Source organism: Sus scrofa, chromosome 1, assembly GCF_000003025.6.
Source record: "Sus scrofa isolate TJ Tabasco breed Duroc chromosome 1, Sscrofa11.1, whole genome shotgun sequence".
Classification (NCBI taxonomy): Eukaryota; Metazoa; Chordata; class Mammalia; order Artiodactyla; family Suidae; genus Sus; species Sus scrofa.
The window spans coordinates 31737945-31759929 of NC_010443.5; the positions used below are offsets into that span (position 1 = coordinate 31737945).

At 36.1% G+C, this 21985-nt stretch overlaps 1 protein-coding gene across 2 annotated transcripts in view; it reads right to left on the reverse strand.

Annotated features, from left to right (window-relative positions):
• The window catches only part of ENPP1 (ectonucleotide pyrophosphatase/phosphodiesterase 1), a 72305-nt gene that overhangs the window by 13655 nt on the left and 36665 nt on the right, over positions 1-21985 (reverse strand). For both annotated transcript variants that reach the window (XM_021087933.1, XM_021087944.1), the window contains exons 4-18: positions 21462-21587; positions 20243-20303; positions 17532-17629; positions 16293-16372; positions 15083-15202; positions 14279-14388; positions 12679-12744; positions 12305-12377; positions 10056-10164; positions 7866-7997; positions 5982-6013; positions 4853-4980; positions 3564-3633; positions 2744-2831; positions 584-753 (exon numbers count right to left, since the gene is read on the reverse strand). In XM_021087933.1, the coding sequence (XP_020943592.1) occupies positions 584-753; positions 2744-2831; positions 3564-3633; positions 4853-4980; positions 5982-6013; positions 7866-7997; positions 10056-10164; positions 12305-12377; positions 12679-12744; positions 14279-14388; positions 15083-15202; positions 16293-16372; positions 17532-17629; positions 20243-20303; positions 21462-21587 (1463 nt within the window). The remainder of the gene's footprint in view (positions 1-583; positions 754-2743; positions 2832-3563; positions 3634-4852; positions 4981-5981; positions 6014-7865; positions 7998-10055; positions 10165-12304; positions 12378-12678; positions 12745-14278; positions 14389-15082; positions 15203-16292; positions 16373-17531; positions 17630-20242; positions 20304-21461; positions 21588-21985) is intronic.

Below are 21985 nucleotides of genomic sequence, written 5' to 3' on the forward strand. Positions count from 1 at the left end.
TATCTTTACTCTTAATATTTTTACAAGCTCAAATTAAGCCTAAAACAAAAAGGAAAGCATAAAATGAACTACTCCAAGTTCATTTTAATGGACACTGTCAACTTTGTTGATAACTTGTCATCTATTTTTATCTTCTTACAACTACATATTAAGACAGGAGTAATAAAGGGAAAGTGTCACAAATCCATTTCATACCAAAAAACTGTATTTTCCCTCTACATTTAAAATAGGTTGGGATATATTTTAGAGAAGGAATATTGTGATCAGTTCATAAAAGACCTCACTGCTAGGATGTCAGTGGGATTCTGGGATTCAGTATTTCCAGGACTAAGCTAGATCTCTCCCAACCTGCAACTTGGTCCCAACAGGAAGGGATAAAAATAGAGTAAGAGTGCAAAAACTAAGAGAAGGGAAAATAAATAATACCGAGGTCTGCCTGTGTGACTAGAATTGAAAATAAATATGTTATAAATAAATATGTCATAAATTTTAACTTGACCATTACATATTTCTGCAGCACACTCTATGCAGAGGGCACTGTAAAAATCATACCTGCAAGGCTAAACTTCTTTGGAATACTTACTGAAGGGTCACAGGAGCAATCGAGGTTCTCCTGGGGGGCTCTTGTGAAGGGGCACTGGACCAGGGAGCGGACTTCTTTGGGGTGCTTTGGGGTGTAAACAGGATTCTTCAGAAGGTGGTTAAGACTTCCATGAGTTCCATTATTAGGAGCTGGTGTCAAATTCAGTAAATCTGCATAATTCCAAGAATGGTAAATAAAGATTTATTTAGACATGTCAAAATCAAATGAACAGTAGGCTGGCACTGTTTTTTAAAGCCAAATCTGGATATGAGTCCTTAACTCTTTACCTGAAATAAAACTATAAAACTCTCTTTCCTGGGTTGTAGTTTATTTATGACCATGCTCTTCTTTAATGTAAATGCTGATATATATGCTGTACTTCTCTATAAAAATGTCTAAATTTTAATGTATATAATAACTGTAGTTACTCCCTGTTGAATGTTTATCATATGACAATCATTGGGCTAATATTTTTTTCTTACTTAATCCTCAAAACAATTTAATAAGTTATTGCCAATATTTGGTAGCTGAATACAGACAGACCTTGTTTCATTGTACTTTACTTTCCTTTTTATTTATTTTTTTGTCTTTTTGTCTTTTTAGGGCCATACCCATGGCATATGGAGGTTCCCAGGCTAGGGGTCTAATCGGAGCTACAGCTGCCGGCCTACACCACAGCCACAGTAACACCAGATCCAAGCATCTGCGACCTACACCACAGCTCATGGCAACGCTGGATCCTCAACCCACTGAGGGAGGCCAGGGATCGAACCCGCCACCTTATGGTTCCTAGTCGGATTCGTTTCTGCTGCACCACGACGGGAACGCCACATTGTACTCATTTTATTGCACTTCAGAGATACTGCATTTTTATAAATTGAAAATTTGTGGCAACCCTGAATTGTCAGATGATGGTTAGCATGTTTTAGTAATAAAGTACTTTTAATTATGGTACATACATTGGTTTTTTTACACATAAGCTATAGAACACTTAATAGACTACAATATAGTGTAAACATAATTTCTGTATGCACTGGGAATCAAAAAAATTCATGTGACTTGCTTGATTACAGTATTCACTTTGTAGCAGTGGTCTAAAACTGAATCTGCAATTTTTCCAAGGTATGCCTGTAATCAGAGCGCCTAATGCAAGGTCTCATGCTACTAATGCAGTAGACCTAAGGTTCAAAATCAGCTTTGTCCAAGTCTAAGACTCATGCTCTTAATAATAATGAGAGCAATTATTTATACAGTAAAGCCCTTATTATATGCCAGGCACTGTTCAAGTGTTTCAGGATATATTCACTCATTTAAGCATACGGCCTCCCACTAAAAGCATATATTTAAGGTTTTACAGATGTCCAGTATTGCTATCAGAAAAAAAGGAAGTAATATTTAAATGCAATACTCAACCATAAGAGTAGGAATTAGGAAGGTACAGAATAAATAAAAACATATCTAAGGGGTGTTCCCACTGTGGCTCAGCGGAAAACAATCTCACTAGCATCCATGAGGATTCAGGTTCGATCCCTGGCCTTGCTCAGTGGGTTAAGGATCCGGCACTGCCGTGAGCTGTGTGTAGGTTGCAGACACTGCTCCAATCTGGCATTTCTGTGGCTGTGGCATAGGCTAGCAGCTACAGCTCCGATTCGACCCCAGCCAGGGAACTTCTATATGCCGTGGGTGCGGCCCTAAATAAAAAAACCAAAAAAATAAAAGAATATACCTAATGGGTCCTCTTCCATTTCTACACCCTTGACATTGCCATCCATTCAACTCTTACTGCTACCAGAGGTTCCGCCTGTTTTGTCCACCCTTCACAGCCTCCCAACTCTTTTCTCTGGCTTCCACCCTGATCTGGCTCAACTGCCATCTAATTCAGCCCAAGGGGCTGGCAAAGCACTGGGCCCCTGGGATGCGCAGACCTCTGAGTGCTGTAATTTATCACTATGCAGCCGAAGGGAAGAAACAGGTAAGTAATCAGACAGCTATACTCTTGCAAATTTTTTCAATGACTCTTGTTCAAGAAGAAGAAAGGGTGAAATGTGTCTGTCTTGCCTTATATCGTTTCCACAAAGGTGCCTGACCTATGACCTCCTTTTGATAATGCTATTACAGCTCTGTTTTCAGAAGGTAGGAAAAGGGATTGTTCACACTTACCACACATTAAGTTATAGACTTCAATATTTTCAAAGGGGTCAACTTCAATGCTGTGCTTGAATCCAGGTCCATAGCCAATAAAGAGGGCCTACGATGGCCAGAAAATTAAGTTATACCTTACTTTCTGTATCTACTCAGTTATATATGGAGTTGGTGAAAAAAATGTGTTTTATACCCTCCCCACTGTACATGTATAAACTGATTATATTAAAATAAGGAGAAAAATACTGTGTCCAGTGGACTTCCTAGGAGATTGTTTAAACCCCTGGTGTACATTTACCATGAGGACATCTAGGACATTTTTCTTAACTTTACTACAATTCCTAACTTAACGATCAGAACAGAATGATGAAATCCTCTTTCAACTGTGAAAGGGAATATAAATCTCACTCTGCCCAACATACACAGTACTGTACAGATCAAATTAGATAATTATTACAGCATATTTTGAAAATTTTAAAGGGCTGGTAAATGGATGGCATTTTCTTTATTTAGAACATATCTGATATCCTTTCACCTATTAAATTACTGGTTTTCATTTACTGTGGAAGAACATTCTCATTGAAGCACAAATATATGCAAAATGATTATTAGAAATTTAGTATGAGGTATAAGTTACATATGTGAAACATTAATATAATTTTTAACAAATTCTATTAATTTAATATCCAAAGTAAAACAGCTATATGAAAACAAATGCTTCATTAATTGTCATTCAAGACATATAATGACCTTCCATATTTTTAAGTCTACAGCTTTATGTATCGGTTTTTTCTTCAGACATAAACTACAACTTTAAAAGTATTATAGGTTTACTTACTTGCATATTTGAAAATGCATTGTCAGAGCCATGAAATCCCCCTCCACAATATTTCCTTTCTGAAGGATTCCTAATTTTCATAGAATATAAATTAACAATGACAAGTCCATTCATAAAGAAAAATGGATGACAAAATCATGGCATTATTTCCATTAATAAAAAATAAGTAACTATTCTTTAAGATTTAATATTTTTCTTTAATATTTTAAAATATTCTTTGATAAAGAATAAATAGCTATTATTAAGCAAAGTAAATAAAACTAGTTGGCTTTCAAAAAGCATTAAGGGGCTAGCCACCTGCATCTTTCATCTTATAGACAATAATTTTCAAATAATCAAAATCAGCTATAATTGAAATTATATAAAGGAGAAAACCACTAGCATGACTTTGAACCCTGACCATGCTATTTAATCAGCTGCAGCTTTGGCAATTTAATTATCTTCGCATGGTTTCAATTTTGTCATGCTTGGTTTGTAAAACTTAAATGATTTATACCAAACAAATGCTTAGAACATAGTAGATATTCACTAAATATTAGTTCCCCCATGAGTAAGGACCTCCTCTTCTTTCATATACCTCTTCTAAACACTAAAAGCACAGCTCTCTAATAAAGCAGAGACAATGCAATTCTGCTGACAGAATTCTGGTTCACTGCTCAGGTTTTGCTGGACAAAGGTATTTATCATCCCTGGCTTTCTGACAATCATCAAAAGAGTTAATGATCAAGTTTCGAGATATTAACAAGCTGAACCATCCAAATAATTTGCTAACACACCAATAAACTGAGGTTCACTGATGGATTAGTATAACAAGAATGAAAAAACTTCTCTGTCTAATAATGAAGAAGGTAATTGCTCATTATTATAAAGAGCTTTTGCTAATCCTCTGTTAGATTTCGAGGTGTTATTCAACAAATGTGGAGTGAGGGGACAGAGCAGCGATTCTTAGCTGGGGGTGACCCCCTATATACACCCCCCTCTCCCAGGAGATTTGGGGCCATGTTTGCAGACACTCTTGGTTGTCCCAACTATAGAAATGGTGCTTTTTCATCCAGTGAGTAGAAGCCAGGAATGTTTTCGAATACCCTACAACACACAGGACAGCTTCCCACCACAAAGATTTCTCTGACCCAAAATGTCAACAGGCCAAGGTTAAGAGACCCTGAGATAGAGTGAAGAACACCATATTTGTAGTTTTCACCTAATAATGCTATTGGAAAGGGCCCAATGGTTACCCTGAATTACTCACAGATCAAGCTAAGTTCATCTGGGAGTGTGTCACAACTTACAGTGCAAGTTGCCACTGAGGGTCCAAATAGAATGTCAAGGGCTCAATCCTGTCACTTTTGGCAAAGTGCAAACGCTTAGGTAAGAAATGCTTCAGGTAAGGTTTGAAGTGCTGGTTTGGTTCCTGGCACTGAAATTACAGAAGGCAAAGAAAAAAAATATCATTTCTGCATTTTTTTAAAATGTAAACTTCCCTTGAAATTGCTTTCTAACTCCCATTCGAATTTTTTCTCACATTTAACCAGTATGTCCAATAAGTCACAGATGCAAAAATAACTTGAGTTTTTATCAATTACATAATGAACACGTTGAATATTCCAAGATATTGAATATTCTTACTTTTATAGGAGATCATAATTATTGCATAAGAGTCCCAGGATGCCTAGATTCAGTCCCTAGTTTATATTTGTGTTACTACCGATGAGCTTATTTTCAAATACTCTTATAACAACTTTAAGACTTTTCTTTAAAATTGTACAAATTTTCTATCAAGTAAAAAAAAAAATACTGTAGATAAACCAGCACTAGGACAAAAACTTATGTGAAAAAACAGGGATGAGAAAGACTGGTAGGAAGTGTATCATAATGTTAACAGTGTTTTTTTGTTTGTTTTTGTTTTGTTTTTTAAATGACAGTTAACGACGTTTATTTCAGGTTCTCTCTGAGGGGGTTTTTGTATTGTTTTTTTCTCTTTTTTGCCACACAGTCAGTATATGGAAGTTCTTGGGCCAGAGATCAAACCTACACTACACAGCAGCAACCAGAGCCACAGTGGTGAGAATGCAGGAGCCGCAACCCGCTAGGCCATCAGAGAACTCCCTGCTAACAGTGTTTATGATAGTACAGCAATGGGGAGTTCCCTCCTATTGTTTTCAATCATTTCCTCTACTGTCATATAAATTTAACAATATCAATAAATACAATACATTCTTAACATTTTTAAAACCTACATTATTGGGATGTGTCCTTAAAGATCTTTAAAAACTACAGAGCATTTAAATATTGGCCCTGATACTCCAAAATTAGATTGATTCAAATCCTACAACCCCAAGAACAAACACTGAACCTGTTTTCTAAATATATTTTACACAAAACTCATAATGACCAGGTAATGGGGAAAAATATACTCACAGAAAGATTCTTGGCAATGCCTTCATAATTAACTGAAGGGGGACAAAGGTAAGAATTAATAGTTGAATGGTATGCTACCATTAGAAATAAAAATAATACAAAAATATAGAAGGTCAGACTCAAACCCTATATTTAACTACCAAGGCGGGTTTCAAACTGATCATTTAAATCATTATATATTAGTCACTGAGAGCAATAAGACAGATTTTTCGGAACCACTCAGCCCTCATCCCCACGCCTGTGCAATTATGTCATATTGTTAAGGGAAAAGGCAGGTAACAGCACATCCATTTATCCAACCATCCGTCATTCATATGTCTGTGCATTCATTCATCTGACAATTTATCCATCTGCCTACCTGCCTATACATCCATCCATCTGGGCATGCATCCAAATTTCCATCCATCCATCCATCTATCCATCCATCCATGTAGATTTTGTAAAATTTTACTTTATAAAGATAAGAATGAATGTGTTTTAAATATGCTGAGCAAATATCTGGGAAGACACCTCCCAGATCTAACAGTGCTTATGTCTAGAGAGAGGAACTGAGTTGTGAATTAGGAGGATTTAGAGTGGAAAACTGTTACTTTTGACTTTATATACTTTGATAGTCAAGAATAATTCCAGAATTTCCAAGTAAGAGAGACACAGGGGAATTTAGACGTGAGGGCAGGTAGAATAGTTTAGGAACTAAATTTGCACAGCAAGCCCACAGTGTACTTCTTTATTGTACTCTGTGCTACAAATCAGTACTTGCCTAGCTTGCTATGATCCTTTCAGCTATACTTTACCTAAGTTTGAGAAAATTATCCAGGTAAAAGAACATATACTGTATATATATTTTAATGTATGAAATGAGACTGCCATTGCCTCTATAGTTTTGTAATAATCATGTATTATTCTAATAACTTCTTAAAAATACTAACTAAAACTTGTTACTGTACAAGTTAGAGTCTGTGCTTTGGGTGACTGTGTTAATATTAAATTTTCGTGACTATTTTCCAGCAGGGAAATCTATTTCTCCTCATGCATATTCAACAGTATCTACTGAAACATATAGTACTGCATACACCCAAACCTAATCCAATGCTGATGACTATCAGAAAAGCCCTTTTCTCTTTCCATTTCAAAGTGAACTGAAACAAAAAGATAAACAAAACTGCCCTTAGTATTTGAGAGTTACCAAAGACGGTAATCAAGAAGAAGGGCATAACAGAGGTACAATCAGTTCTGAAATAGGCTTGACTTTCCAAACAATGAATACTTAAAATTTCTTGGCAGTTTGGGTATGACACATGGTCAAGAGATAATGTAAAATTTCCTCTTCTTTGTTCACAAAACACATTCCTATTGGTTTTTTTTTTTTTTTTTTTTTTGGAACAGTTTAAGAAAGTCATTTCTGAGAACAGAAATCAGTTGCTTATAGAATTAATCATCTCTTCCAGCATTCCTCCTTATAATGGAATATTATTCTATAACATCCAGGTGTTATTTTAATGCAATGTCACTGACTGAAGTTGAATAAATGTAGCTTAACTTTTTTCTGAGGTTTTTTTTTCTCTAGTACAAGTAATCTTGAACACAATGTAAGCAAAATACAGATGATAACATAAAATTGTACCAAGCTCCTCACATAACATCCTTAACTATATAACAAATAGGTAAGTGGTTAGAGCCTTGGGACCATAAAAGTGATGTGGTCCCAAGGCTTGTGTCCTCACATTCAGTCCCATAAAATCCCTTTGGTGCAGAAGAGGAGCCCTGGAGATTTAATCATGAAAAGGAAATTAACTGATCGTCTTTAACTTAGAGATAACAACGATTCAGAAGAGTGTACTATGAAGATAATCATATTTGAAATTAGCACAGAGATATACTTACATGAATAGTATTTATCTGGAACATCAGAGGGTCTCAATCGAGCTGCAGGTCCATAGACAACTTTAACATTTTTAATATCTCCCAAGTATTTATTCAGATACACATATTTCTTACAACTGCCTTGTTCCATGCCTAAGGAAAAAAAAAAATCCCAAAACATGTTGCAACTTTAATTTAAAAAATTAACACATAGAACAGTTTCTTTCACTTCTAGAATTTTACTCAACTAAGTATGTAGTCAGCATGTGTGAGATAGTTGAATATCTAATAGGTAAGACACAGAAATTCACCTATAGCTACCACTTTACTTAAAATCTTTTCTTGGAACCCTCTTACATTATCAGTAGGGATGTAAATTTGTATAAACCACCATGGAGATTCCTCAAAAAATGAAATATAGAGCTACCATATGATCCAGCAATCCCATTCCTGGACATATATCCAGAGAAAACCATAATTTGAAAAGATACATGTACCCTGATGTTCACTGCAGCACTATTTAAAATAAAGAAATGAAAGCAACTTAAATGTCCACAGACAGATGAAGGGATAAAGAAGATGTGTTATATACATACAAGGGACTATTACTCAGCCATAAAAAGCATGAAATAACGTCATTTGCAGCAACATGGATGGGTTTAGAGATGATCATATTAAGTGAAGTAAGTCAGGCAGAGAAAGACAAATATCATGGTATCACTTACATGTGGAATCTTTTTAAAAAAGGGTGTAAATGAACTTATTTACAAAACAGGAACAGACTCACAGACTTCAAAAACAAACTTATGGCTACCAAAGGAGACAGGTGGGGGTGGGGGAGGGATGAACTAGAGATTTGGGATTGGCATGTACACACTATTGTATATGGAATGGATGGTCCTTGGAGACCTGCTGTATAGCACAGGGAACTCTACCCAATAGGATAACCCCTATGGAAAAGAATCGATATGTGTATGTATATAACTGAATCACAGTGTTGTAGAGCAGAAATTATCACAACATTGTAAATCAACTCTATTTCAATAAAACTTCAAAAAATGGGGAAAAAATCTTTTCCTTTTCTTTCATCCAAAATTATTTCAGTGTTTCATCTTATTTAATATTGCAATATCTTTACATAAGGAGAAATATCACTTTTAGACTGAATACAAAAGTGTAGTTGTTTCCTCAGAATTATCTAGCATATTAACTGGGAATACAAAACTCTCAATCTCATTCCAGGACTGGGGTTTCTATAGGATACAGCTTCTTAGGAATGCTTCTAGAAATAGTTTTCAGTAATTATTTCTGAAGCAGGCAATAACAAAAAGAAAAAACAAACAAAAAGAAACTGTTTCCTATTTTCTTGTATACACATCACTTTTATGGTCCCAGGGCTGTACACAAAGGTATTCTAAAGGTTTCAGTAAGCTGTGCTCACTTCAGCAGCACGTATAAAAAGGTTACAGTAAGCAGTGTTAAATTAAAATTGTCAAAATTAATATACAATGCCTTTAAAAGTCAGATTTATCACGCTAAAGAAAACAGAAGTACATAATAACCTGTTCAAATTATGCCTAAAATTTTTAGAGTAGATTTACCAAAATTTAATGTTGGAAAAAATTTGTTTTAAATGTCCAAGTTCCTGGTGTAAGCCTTCCCCAAATCAGGAGATGAGTGTATTGCGGTTGACAGGCTCCTAAGTTTCTGTGAATTCTAGTTTTCACTTGTTACTTATTTATATACACACACACACATATTTACAAATACATATGTAAATATATGTATTTACATACATTTCTTTTTCCTTTGGGACTGCGCCTGTGACATATGCTATTCCCAGGCTAGGGACTGAACTGGAGCTACAGCTGCTGGCCTAGGCCACAGCCACAGCCACACCAGTTCCGAGCCATCTCAGTGATATATACCACAGCTCCCAGCAACGCCAGATCCTTAACCCACGGAGCAAAGCCAGGGATCCAACCCGCATCCTCATGGATACTAGTCGGGTTCGTTTCCACGGAGCCACAACAGGAACTCTTATTCTTTATATTTATTGTAGTCTCTTCCTAAAGACTTTCCGTAAGAAATCAAATTTTTAAAAAAGAAGAAACTATAACACTCAGAGGAAATAATAAAACAATAATCAATCAAGTAAACTTCTGGGGGCATCATTGAACCTGAAGGAGAAATGATTCAAATTCAGATTACCATGATCTGAAATAAGGATGAGGTTCAGGCATCGATGCAAGTTTAGCTCCTTAAGACCGTCCATCAGCATGCCAACCATGTCATCAACCCTCTGCAGAGCTCTGATGACCTAAGAAAGGGAAACAATCTCATGTCATGCAGTTAAAAGTATTCATGAAATGCTTCTTAAGGCTCTGTGTACTTAATTTTTAAAAATTAGAACTTCTAGGAATATAACCCATTATTTCCATACAAACTGCATGTATTTTTGCATCTGAATATCACAAGGGCACAGAATGGCACATGGTTTTGGCAAACTGCTTTGGCATTTCTCTCTTGCTCTCTCCTGCCAAAACCACTGGCGGGAAATTTTTGGGCAGCTTTGCCTGTGTTTTCTGCACTGTATCAAAACAGTCTAATCGTTATTTATAGCCCATGAACTTCACTGTATTATGAAATAAGCTCTTTCGACATGGTCTTTCATTCACTCAAAGATATCCAAGCAACATGAATTGGAATTTTTAAATATTAAGATAAAGTGGGTTTTGATGAGCCAATAAATAATATCAGAGTTTAATAGAATTTTTAAGTTGATGAGTATGATTTGAGAAGTTATGGGCTCAACTTTGAATGAAGAGGAATCAGAAAAGCAGGTAATTTGGGAAATCTTTAGTGAATCAGAAAAAGTAGCACTGGTCTTAAAACTTACCTGACCTGATAATCGATTACAAAATGAAACTTGGATTTACTTGGAGCCAAAATGACCTAGATATGGGTCTTAAGTGTCCGTGATTTGAGGGAAAGAATAAAAATGATAGTAGCAGCTGGCTAATTGTTCAGACTAAGATAAGAGCTACAAGAACCATTTCCCTTTGTCTAATTTCAAGATGGCCATCTTGCTGGCCACGTATCTCCCACCTCTAAGAAGGGGCATCTCTCCTTATGTGAAGGACAGAATCAAAGCAAAGGCACACAGGATTGTTAACCACACTGAAGCCACTAGAGGTATTTTTATGGAAAGAGCACAAGGGTAAACACCGACTTAGATGAAGGTCAACTTCCCTTTCTCTAGGTTCTCTTTTATCTGATGAGATGGCATCCAAGAGAAATCTACTCTTTAGAAGGGGAAAATCTGGGGTAGACCCAGGGTAAGGAAAATCGGGGGAACATGGTTTAGGCAGCTGTTTTACATTCAGGAGAGAGAAATGAGCATGCTTCTTCTCTCTTCCTTATTTAGAGGAAGTAGCATCCTAAAGGACAGGGCTCACAATGGACATACTGGGCCAGGCTTTAGTATGGACTCTATCATTGGTGCTCACAAACTGTCCAGCCTGGGCAGAAGAACTGATGGGAACTTGGGGGGTAACTCCATTAAGGAAGCGTTTCCCTAGCCTTTTATCTCTTGGACTTACATGGAGCAAAAGATAACTAAATAAAGATTCTGATTTGGGATCCTGGCAATACCTCTTCTCCTCTGCATCGTGACCAACAATATTCACAGATTCTTACTTCTGTTTCTTTTACATCTGAGGTCCCAGATAAAATATAAATCATCTTTTAGTTTACAGGAACAAGGAAAGAAGCTCAAATCCTTTTCTGTTCTAATGCCCTTTGTGCTCTAAGATATGAAAATGATTTGGCCAGGAGTATCTGATGTTTTAAAGCACCATACCAATTACAAATACAGCCAGAAGCAGGCTAAGTTCTTGAAAGGGTGTCAGGTCAAATAAGATGTTACACTGAGAGTGTTAGTCCATGAACTATCTCCAATGGTTATTTGAACACCTTTATACTCTTGATAAGATCTCCCATTCTTTGTTTGATGCACAAGCTCTCTTGTAAGTGTGGTCTCAGACAGCCAGAGACATAGCTCCCAAGGAGGAGAGTGCATAGGAGGCTTTTTCTGCCATGTGATTTAGTGTCCTACATTTTCACAGAAAATTGAAGTCTTAATTATTCATACATTTTCAAAGAGCACTTAGTTTTTAGGCCAATGTAAGGGGCCAGAGAATGGACAAAGGCTTTGGAACTGAAAACATGGAACTTAATTCACCACTGGTTCAACTTAGCACTGTAGATAGTGTAAACAAAACAAAGCTCCTAACTCTTTTTGCTGAGAGTGAATCCTGGGGTGTAATAAAAATGTGCTTAAAACTCACTCTTCAGAGATCATGAATTCTTATAGATTAGTGAAGAAATCTGCTTCAGAGCAAGGTTCAGTTAGATGTCACTGGGCTTAACGAAGTAATCACTGATAAAAATGTACTTACTTCACTGCTGACTGGTCCGTATGAATGACCCGAAGAATCTGGTTCTTCTAAATACAGAGTGTAAAAGTGTGGTCTAAATCAAACAGTATCAAAATGTAATATTTTACGAACACATTGTAAAACAGAATAGAAAGAATAATTCAACAATTGATAGTGAATAAAAGTTACACAACACTGGGGTATCATTCCTAAACTTGCTGAGAAATAATTTACACGTTTAGAACTCTTCACCATGGGGCTGTAATAACTCACTAAAGAGTGGGAAATAAAACATCAGAGCCAAGAGCAAAGTCTTCTTGTCCTCTGTTTGAAATAATTTGACATTTTTATAAAACAAAGGAGTATTTTATGACGGAAATTAATCACTTACATACCTTTCATCTTTAGGAAGCTGCAGCCACTTAAGAACAGCTAAAATTCTCTCTTCAAATGGCACTGAACTACAAGTAAAGATGAACCAAATGAAACAAATCTGTGACAATTGTTTGGGTTTAAAATATAAATGTTTGTCTTACTGAAAGCTGTATTCAGAGAGACTAAAACAATTCAAGGCATCAACTGTGTTTGAAGAGTTATAAATTATACACATATGAAAGTTGTAATCTAGTTTAAAAATGTGTGACCCATACTCTACTTGAGGATCTTATTTCTGTACCTGAGAACAGCAATTGCTAGTGCATGAATGACCCATGTGTCAATACACTCTTCAAAGGGAGCTTCACGCGTTGATGAGTCTTAGTAAAACTGGGAAGTGGACGCCTGATGGGCAGACACTTCTCCAGACAACACTTTTTGGGCAGAATTATGACACCTTCCTCTGGGCACAGGTTTGTGTTTACACAACCCCATCACAGGGCTTGTCCAACCCCAATACACTTGGTTGTGTCCTCTATCAGACCTTGAGAAGTCAAAGAACATAAGTCACTACTCTTGGAATCCCCCAGACCTAGGAGAGTGCCTGGCACACAGCATCTCAATTACCATCCATGGAATGAAATTCATGGCAAATAACAAAGTGCTCCTGTGAACCATAAAAAATAAACAACGGCACATGATCACCAAAGAAAATCATTATGTGTTTCTTGTTTGGAATTTATGAGCTTTTTCTCTCATCCCTCAAACACACTGTTGTATTGTTTTTACAACATAACATTCCTAAGTGTAAGACAGAATTATTTTGGTGGTCTCCCTAAAATGATCCAGAGGGAGTCTTCCAGAAAAAGAAACTTTTTGTTTTTTTCTCAATACCTCATGTATTTTGAATATCACAGGGAGGTTACTCTAATCCATTCTTACATGAGATGGAATGTTTATTACAGTACTTGGAAAATGTAAATCCAGAGGTGCCATTAATATCTTCTTTTAAAGAATATTTCCGGACACCAGAGAGTCATTCCTACCTGTGTCCCTTTAAGACTTTCATCTCCTGCTTCTAGTTCTTTTCCTAGAGTGAAAATATGCAGGGCCTCCACCCAGAGGCCTGCATATTTTCACCAGGACTTCAATGCTTTTTTTTTTTTTCACATTCTTTTTTTTTTCATACTATCCTCCATCATGTTCCAACACAAGAGACTGTGCTGAACAGTAAGACCCCACTGCTTATCCATTCCAAATGTAACAGTTTGCATCTACTAACCCCAAACTCCCTGTCCCTCCCACTCCAATTCTATTTACAAAACAAACAGATCAGGCCCTGGGGAGAGCAGGACTTCAATTCTTATTCCTGCCCGAAGATCTAAATGCAAACTCCAACATGCTACCAGTGTTTTCTAGAAAACCTCCAGGAAAAAACTCATCTGGTTTTACACTCAATTTACCATTCATCTAAAACGGTGAAATAGAGTTCTTATTCTGACAGGTCTCATCGTTCAGACAACATATCATTCAAATGCTACAACTCAGGCTGTGATAAAACAAAAACAAACAAAAACTGTTCTACGTTATAGGACCTAGAAAAAGTACATCTATACATACCCATTATATATTTTATACAAGTCTGGGAGAATTCCATTAATTTTCACATCTGATCCTGGCCAAAAAAATGTGCCTGACTTCATGCCTTGATATTTAGCTGTAAGCCAAATCTGGGGAAGATGGTGAAGGAAAGTTACGATATTATGCAAACATTCAGTTCTCAGGAAACTATGTGTTCATGCAACACCAGTGCTTTCCTCTTAAGTGCTAGAACCAGTACAAACACTAGTGAGTGGATATGAGAAAACTGAGGCACAGAAAGAATAATTTGCCCAAAGTCACACAGCTTTAAATGTCAAGGCTAAAATATGAATTTCTAATTTGCAAATTAAACACCATACTCTTTTCCTTCAAATAAGAATATCACGACTATCCAAATAGACCTTTTAGAATGGTTATGGCATTTTTTTAAAGTAAAAAGGAGAACACATTTAAAAATCACAATTAGAGAGAATCTTCTAAATTAGCAACTGCAAACAAAGTCATACTCCTGCAGAAACAACCAGCTTTGTGTATTAAAATATTACCCCTAGACTATTGCTATATGCTACTAGGACAAGGAGGCAGAATTAAGTAGAAAAGAAAAATGGCTTAGCATAACCCAAACCCAGCTCTGGAATAAACTCCACAATGATACAAGCTATATTTAGAATGATCTACACTTATCTCCATTTGCATAAGCATGGCCACAAACACAGTAAATTAAATAGGTTATTAAAAGCTCCAGGGAATCTGGTATTTTACTCTAATTGAAACAGATTATAACAATAAAAAATATTTTGATAGCTAAAACAAACAACTCACTGGTTCTCCTTTGTACCACTCAGGGTTAAATTTCTCTTTAGTTTTAAGTGCAAAGTTTGCATTCATTTTGGGATCATACATTTTATTGTCAATTATGCCATGGGATTCTGGATAAAGCCCCTGAAAAACAGAAAAAAACAATTTTTATGCAGGTAATGTGTTTTTAATGTTAAAGTCACAGCACCAAATCATCAAAGTTGTAGCACCAACTGAAGCTACAAGGAACTTAACACAGTGTAAGGAGAGAAGAATAAAACAACAGGTTTTGTCAAAACACAGTCAACTGCTCAAGATTTTATATAGTATTTGGTTTTAATTTATGTGATAGGAGAAAATAAGTTAGGAATGCTATGGATGAAGTTCTATAGAAAGAAGCAGTCTCTCAAATTTTGAAAAATGTACTATGTTCTTCTTTTGCATTGCTTGGTGAAACATTTCTGCAGAGCAAACTCCTCTTTGCTTTGGTCCCAGAATAGCTTGTACAAATACTAGCTAGTATATTAATTCTCTGGCTTCAACCCTAAGGCCTAATGACTCTACTTTTTTTTTTTTTTTTTCTGGATTCAAATTAAATCTGGAAACTTTGAGTGAAACAAAAACAGGGCTAAAATCCTATCTAAAGTCAGGCAAAGTGGCTTGCTTAGACTCATGCGTCAGGATGACTGGAAAGACAGCTGAGAATATGTGAGTGCAGACAGTTTGGTGCTTAAATAAAGTAAGCTCCCAAACTAATCAGAAAAAAATAGGACTCAAGGGTCAAAGAATCCTAAAACTGAAAGGAAATCAAGGACACGTTTCTTGCGGTCTTTAGCCACCTCTTTCCACAGATGGGAAATTGAGACCCAGAAGGTAAAGTGACTTGCCAAGTGCACGGTTTGCTAGCGGAAGAGCTAGGATCAGAACGTAGGTTTCCTCTAGTCAACTTATGGAGCATGATAACGTGAGAAGAAAGAATGTATATATATATGTATGTGTGACTGGGTCACCTTGCTGTAGAGTAGAAAAGTGACAGAACACTGTAAACCAGCCGAAATGGAAAAAAATAAAAATCATTAAATTAAAAAAAAAAAAGAACCTAGGTTTCCTCACTCAACCACACAATGAAAAAGAAGTAATTTTTTTCTCATCGGAAATCTAATTATTCCCTTGAAAAATGTGACACTGACATCTCACTTCTGTGAACATATAAAAGCTGAAAAGCAGAGCTTACTGTGACAATGCTGTAGTGATTGGGGAAAGTTTTTGTTGGATAGACTGGTCTCATGTTTTTAGTGTATGTTCCACAGGTTTCTACAAGGGAAACAAATTAAAGATTGTTATTAAATACAATGGCAATCAGTTTCTCTCACTGAAGTCTGGTACCACAGACATCCAAATGGTATGAAAAAAATGAACTCAGGAGGGATTTATAACGACATAAAAATTCAGGGTGAATTACGAAGCAATGTTGTGGATTCAAATTCAATGTAAAGAGTTAGTTTTTCTCCTAGTTAGAAAAACCTTAAAAAAATTAAGCCAATGAAACAATTATATGATAATTGATAGTTTTTATACCCTATTTGATTTTTTCCTTTTTCAATAGCAATGATGATATGGTGATACTTATATTACTGATGGTTCTATGATTGAAAACTTTGGCACCAGTGCTAAGAAAAGACCATTCTACTATTGCATCAATAACTTATAGAATAATCATTCCATTAAGGCTTTAATTGAGACAGAGAATTTGGAAGGCTGCCACATGATAACTAATAGGTAAATATTCTATGTCTACACTACTAGAATCATATCAGAAATACTTCAGGAGTTCCCGTCGTGGCACAGTGGTTAATGAATCCGACTAGGAACCATGAGGTTGCGGGTTCGATCCCTGGCCTTGCTCAGTGGGTTAAGGATCCAGCATTGCCGTGAGCTGTGGTGTGGGTCGCAGACTTGGCTTGGATCTGGCGTTGCTGTGGCTCTGGCGTAGGCCAGTGGCTACAGCTCTGATTAGACCCCTAGCCTGGGAACCTCCATATGCTGCGGGAGCAGCCCTAGAAAAGGCAAAAATACAAAAAGAAAAAAAAAAAAAAAAAGAAAAAGAAATAACTTCAGTTTTTGAAATTCTATTTTAAGATACAATACATATTACACAAATAAGTATATAAATAATTTTTCCAAAAAGGAATCCAAAGTTCAAAGAAAAAAAAAACCTTATAAATCTTATCCTTGTATCTATCAAAGGATAAAAGTCCTAAGATAACTGTTATTATCTTAGAATTACTTAAAAGGCAGCTTCATAATAATTACAATATTAAACACTAATTCCTTATCAACAAGTTTAACTGCTTTGCAATAGAGAAGTTGCACAAAACAGATTTCTACCAGTATTTTTCCAAAACAAGATTGCCTCCCTAGTCTATCTCACTGAAATGGTGGCACTCTAATAGTAAACTCCGAGGTTACTCACTTAGTTTGCTAATAACAGGAAGAAGTCCACCCCAAGTGTGTAAATATTCTGCCCTGAAACCATCCAAAGAAAATAAGAGGACTGGAGGCTTTTCAAACCTGAGTGAGGAGAAAGAAAGAAAGAAAAAAAAAGAATATTTAAAGAAGCACAAAGAAGATACGCATCCAGTGAAGATTTTCTCTTTCCTTCACATAGGTCCTGGGAAGATTTTCGACTGATGTCGGCATGTCGTCTAAAGAAAAACAAGCTCAGCAAGCGTCCTTATAAAGGATAATTCTACAAGCCTTTTCAAGTACCTGCTTTTATAGTTCATTATATATCATAATAATAGATAATATATATTATTTTATATATAATACATATATCATAGTTCATTATATATCATCAAATAGTATTGATTAAGCACTCATGCCATGTTGAGCCACCAGAGACTGTTATTCATGGTTTCTGCTCTTCCAGAAGCTAGACCAAATGGAACTAAAACATGATAACATTTTCCCAATTTGCAAGAGCATAAATGATAACAAACAGCATTTTCTAAGTTATGCTCTTGTTTGCACTATTTTTTTCCTAAAAAACCATTTTCTGATATTGTCGCTACTTGAATCTAACAGATAGTATTGCAAATCACACAAATTATATACAATATTTAGCTTTTAAGCTCACCACATTGAAAAGATATTAATATTTAGTAGAGAAGTTGGAGAGGTATTTATTAGCTTTAAATATACAGACAACAAAGAAATGATCCAAAGCTAGGAATGAACAATGAAGATACACCCTCCCACTCCCCACACGCAGGGTCACATGGGTCTATGGAAATCCAAAGAGGGAGAAAAAAAAAAAAAAACATGTACAATAATACATTCGGCAAAAGAGAATAAATAAATAACTATGGGCCACTGTTCCATGGTGACACCAAAAGAGGCAATGTTCAGAAGTTTTGCAGCTTCTAATGATATCTGGTACATGTTATCATTGGATAAGAGTGAAAAAACTTTTTCACTGTTAAGTTTACTCAGTAATTTAATATTTGTGAGCAAAAACTTGCCTGGCCTGGCACTTTTCAACTCCACCACCTTCCCAGCTTACTGTCATGTACAGAAAACGGAGAAGACTGTGTATGATTTCCACTCACTAGTACCTGTACTAGCTGTTGAGAGACTCTACAGAATCAGCTGCAGATTGTCTTGATGGTGCATCCCTGTATAAGATTTCTATTCAATCTAAAGAAAGCATAAAAACAGTCTGCTGAGCCTCCAGGCAAATATACTGATACCATAATTTCCAGGGTAATAAAATATGTCCTAAAGTATAGTCTTCTCATAAAGAAAGGAGGACTTCTATTTTCCACTAGCAGGGTCGACATTACAACTAAAAAATGATGGCCATGTTTAGAAGGAAAAGAAAGATTCAAAAGTTAAAATTAAAAAACTAAAATTAAAAAAAAATTAAAATTAGATAGTTCCTGCTGTAGCACAGTGGGCTTAGGATCTGGCCTTGCCGCATATGTGGCTAGGTTACAGCTGTGCCTTGGACTTGATCCCTGGCCCAGGAACTTCCATAGGCCATAGGCATGGCCAAAAAAGAAAAAACGAATAAGATAAAATAAAATTTCCAATACACCATGGACTATTAGACATCTTAGCGTACACGAGAAGTCCCCTTTGCAAAAAGGCTCCTCTGTTGAGACTTTTTGGTTTGGGTTTAGCCTTTGCTGCTGCTATTACTGTTGTTTTAAACAGAAAAGTACTCTCTCATCCAAGAGAAAAAAATACATATTTAAAAAACAAAAATTATTTATATAAATAAGCTAAAATGTAGCTTACAAATTTTAATAGTTTGGAAAAAATATTATTTGAAACATGCAAAAATATTTATAAAGATTAATAATTCAAATTGCATGAGTTCTCAAGTGGAACAAAGATAAGCATGTCTAATACTGTCACAAATTCCCACCTTTTGAATTCCACAAAATTTTTTTCAATACCTTGTATACATAAGGTATCGTTCAAAATACTTTAAAGACAAAAATAATAAGTATAAATTATAAAAAGTATGCAACATCTTCTCACAGACATGTTATCCTAAAAATATATAAATGAATCAAAATATGAAAAAAATCAAAAGAAGCTGTAATTTGCTGTTAAGTTCAATTTGAAAAACTTCAAATAAAAGTACAGATCCTTACTTTCTTTAGAAAGTAAGAAAAACACAAATTCCACTCAATACTCAAAAATACCAAAGGCCAAATATTCATGACCTCTCTTTTTTCTACTAGCTTCCAGAGTGGGAGTCATGCCACAATTATATCTATACTACCAGGGCCCCAAAGAAGGCTAGCTAAAAAATAATATTCAGTGAATCAATGAATAATTATTATTTTTATCTTTTTGATTTGGAAAGAAAAAAAACTGGTACCTCTAAAAAAGAAAAAAATGAGGGAGTTCTCTTCTTGGCTCAGCAGTTGATGAACCCAACTAGGATCCATGAGGTTGTGGGTTCAATCCCTGGCCTTGCTCAGCGGGTTAAGGATCCAGCATTGCTGTGAGCTGTGGTGTAGGTTGCAGATGCGGCTCGGATCCCGAGTTGCTGTGGCTGTGGTGTAGGCCAGCAGCTGTAGCTCCGATTAGACCCCTAGCCTGGGAACCTCCATGCCACGGGTATGGCCCTAAAAAAGAAAAAAGAAGTATCGAAAAATATAATCTTACCCTGTTGGACACTGTGGCTCACTAATGCTCTCACACGTTTCTTCTACCCAACTTTTCTCACCTAAAACATTTTCAAGAAATACAAAAATGAGTTGGACACACTAAATAGAAACAATGATGAGACACATTAGGACAGATTCCAAAAACAAAACACATTAACGGATACATAGATAATGTGGAGGATGATTCTAGGTAAATATAACAAATAAAGGGAGATATTCTGTTTCAAAATAAGAGATAGTTGATGTCAGGAATTAAAAAATGAATGTATAATTGCAAGCCTATAACATATTACTGTGTGAGAACTTGAAAGTATCTTTTCCGTTTTCAAGTTCTTAACACTTTCAGCCAAAACTGACAACCCTCCTTCTATCCACAAAACAAAATCATCTGGTAGTAAATCCTTGATGTCTTAGTTCCTCTCATACAGAGCCAGGTTCTATCACGGAATTTCAAGGAACCTGTAACACTCAGACAACACATCATAATAACATCACTTTATACAGAGTCTTATGCACTAACTTCACATCCGCTCTCTCAATGCACGGCACACATGGCTCTCACTTACTAAGAGAGAACCTGTTACATGGTCAGTCAGGATTGCAAAACTAATCTTTCCACAAATACAGCATTACACATGCAACTAACATCAAAATAACCTAAAGGGGTAATAGCAGGAGGGTGAGTGACCACAGATAAAACATGATTGGTCATTTGTAGATAGGAGTTCCCATTGTGGCTTAGACAGGTTAGGAACCTGTCTAGTATCTATGGGGATGAGGGTTCAATCCCTGACCTCACTCAGTGGGTTACAGGATCCGGCATTGCTGTGAGCTGTGGTGTAGCCCGGAAGCTTCATCTCCAATTCGACCCCTAGCCTGGGAACTTCCATATGTCGAAGCTATGGCCTTAAAAAAAGCAAAAAAAAAAAAAAAAAATCAACCCAAACAAACAAAAACATGATTGGCCATGTGTGCATAATAATTATTATTATCAAGCTGGATGACACACACAAGCTTCATTACATACTCTCTCTACTCAGGTATGTATGTTTGAAATTTTCTTTTAATAAAACGTTTACTAAGGTTTTTTTTCCAGCCAATATGATGGATCAAGAACTATGACTTCTAAGGTTAAAAAATATACCTGTGCTAAACCCAGCTAAGACCTAGGAAGATGTCAGCCTGCATCTGACCCGGTGAGGGCATGAAATCCTGACCTCGGCATACGGAGCTATAGTTGATGCAACAGTCGCCCTTGTCCCTGCAGTCATCTGAACAGGAGCAGAGGCTTCGGGACAACCTTTTCTCACCACACCTGAATTTGCTGCAAGTCCATATCCGTTCTAGAAATAAATATCCACAGAATACATTTTACGGTCCATGTGTATATGTATAACTGAATCACTATGTTGAAAGCAGAAATTACCACAACATTGAAAATCAACTATAATTCAATAAAAGTTAAAAAGTAAAAATAAAAAGCAGGGAAAACAGTGTCCACTGCGCCCACCCCCAATACATTTTATGGTCCAAATTTAACATGTCTAAAATGAACCCAGAATTGTCTTCTGGAACATGATCTGTGAGAGACAATGGGCTATTTCCTAAGTCCGAGTCACTCACAGAAGTTGCCACCACAGTGGTCCATCTAAAATAACAGAAAATACACAGGCAGCAATTATTATTTCACTGAAAATCCAGAATCTCATCATTTTAAAATGTAAACAAACGTAATTATTAT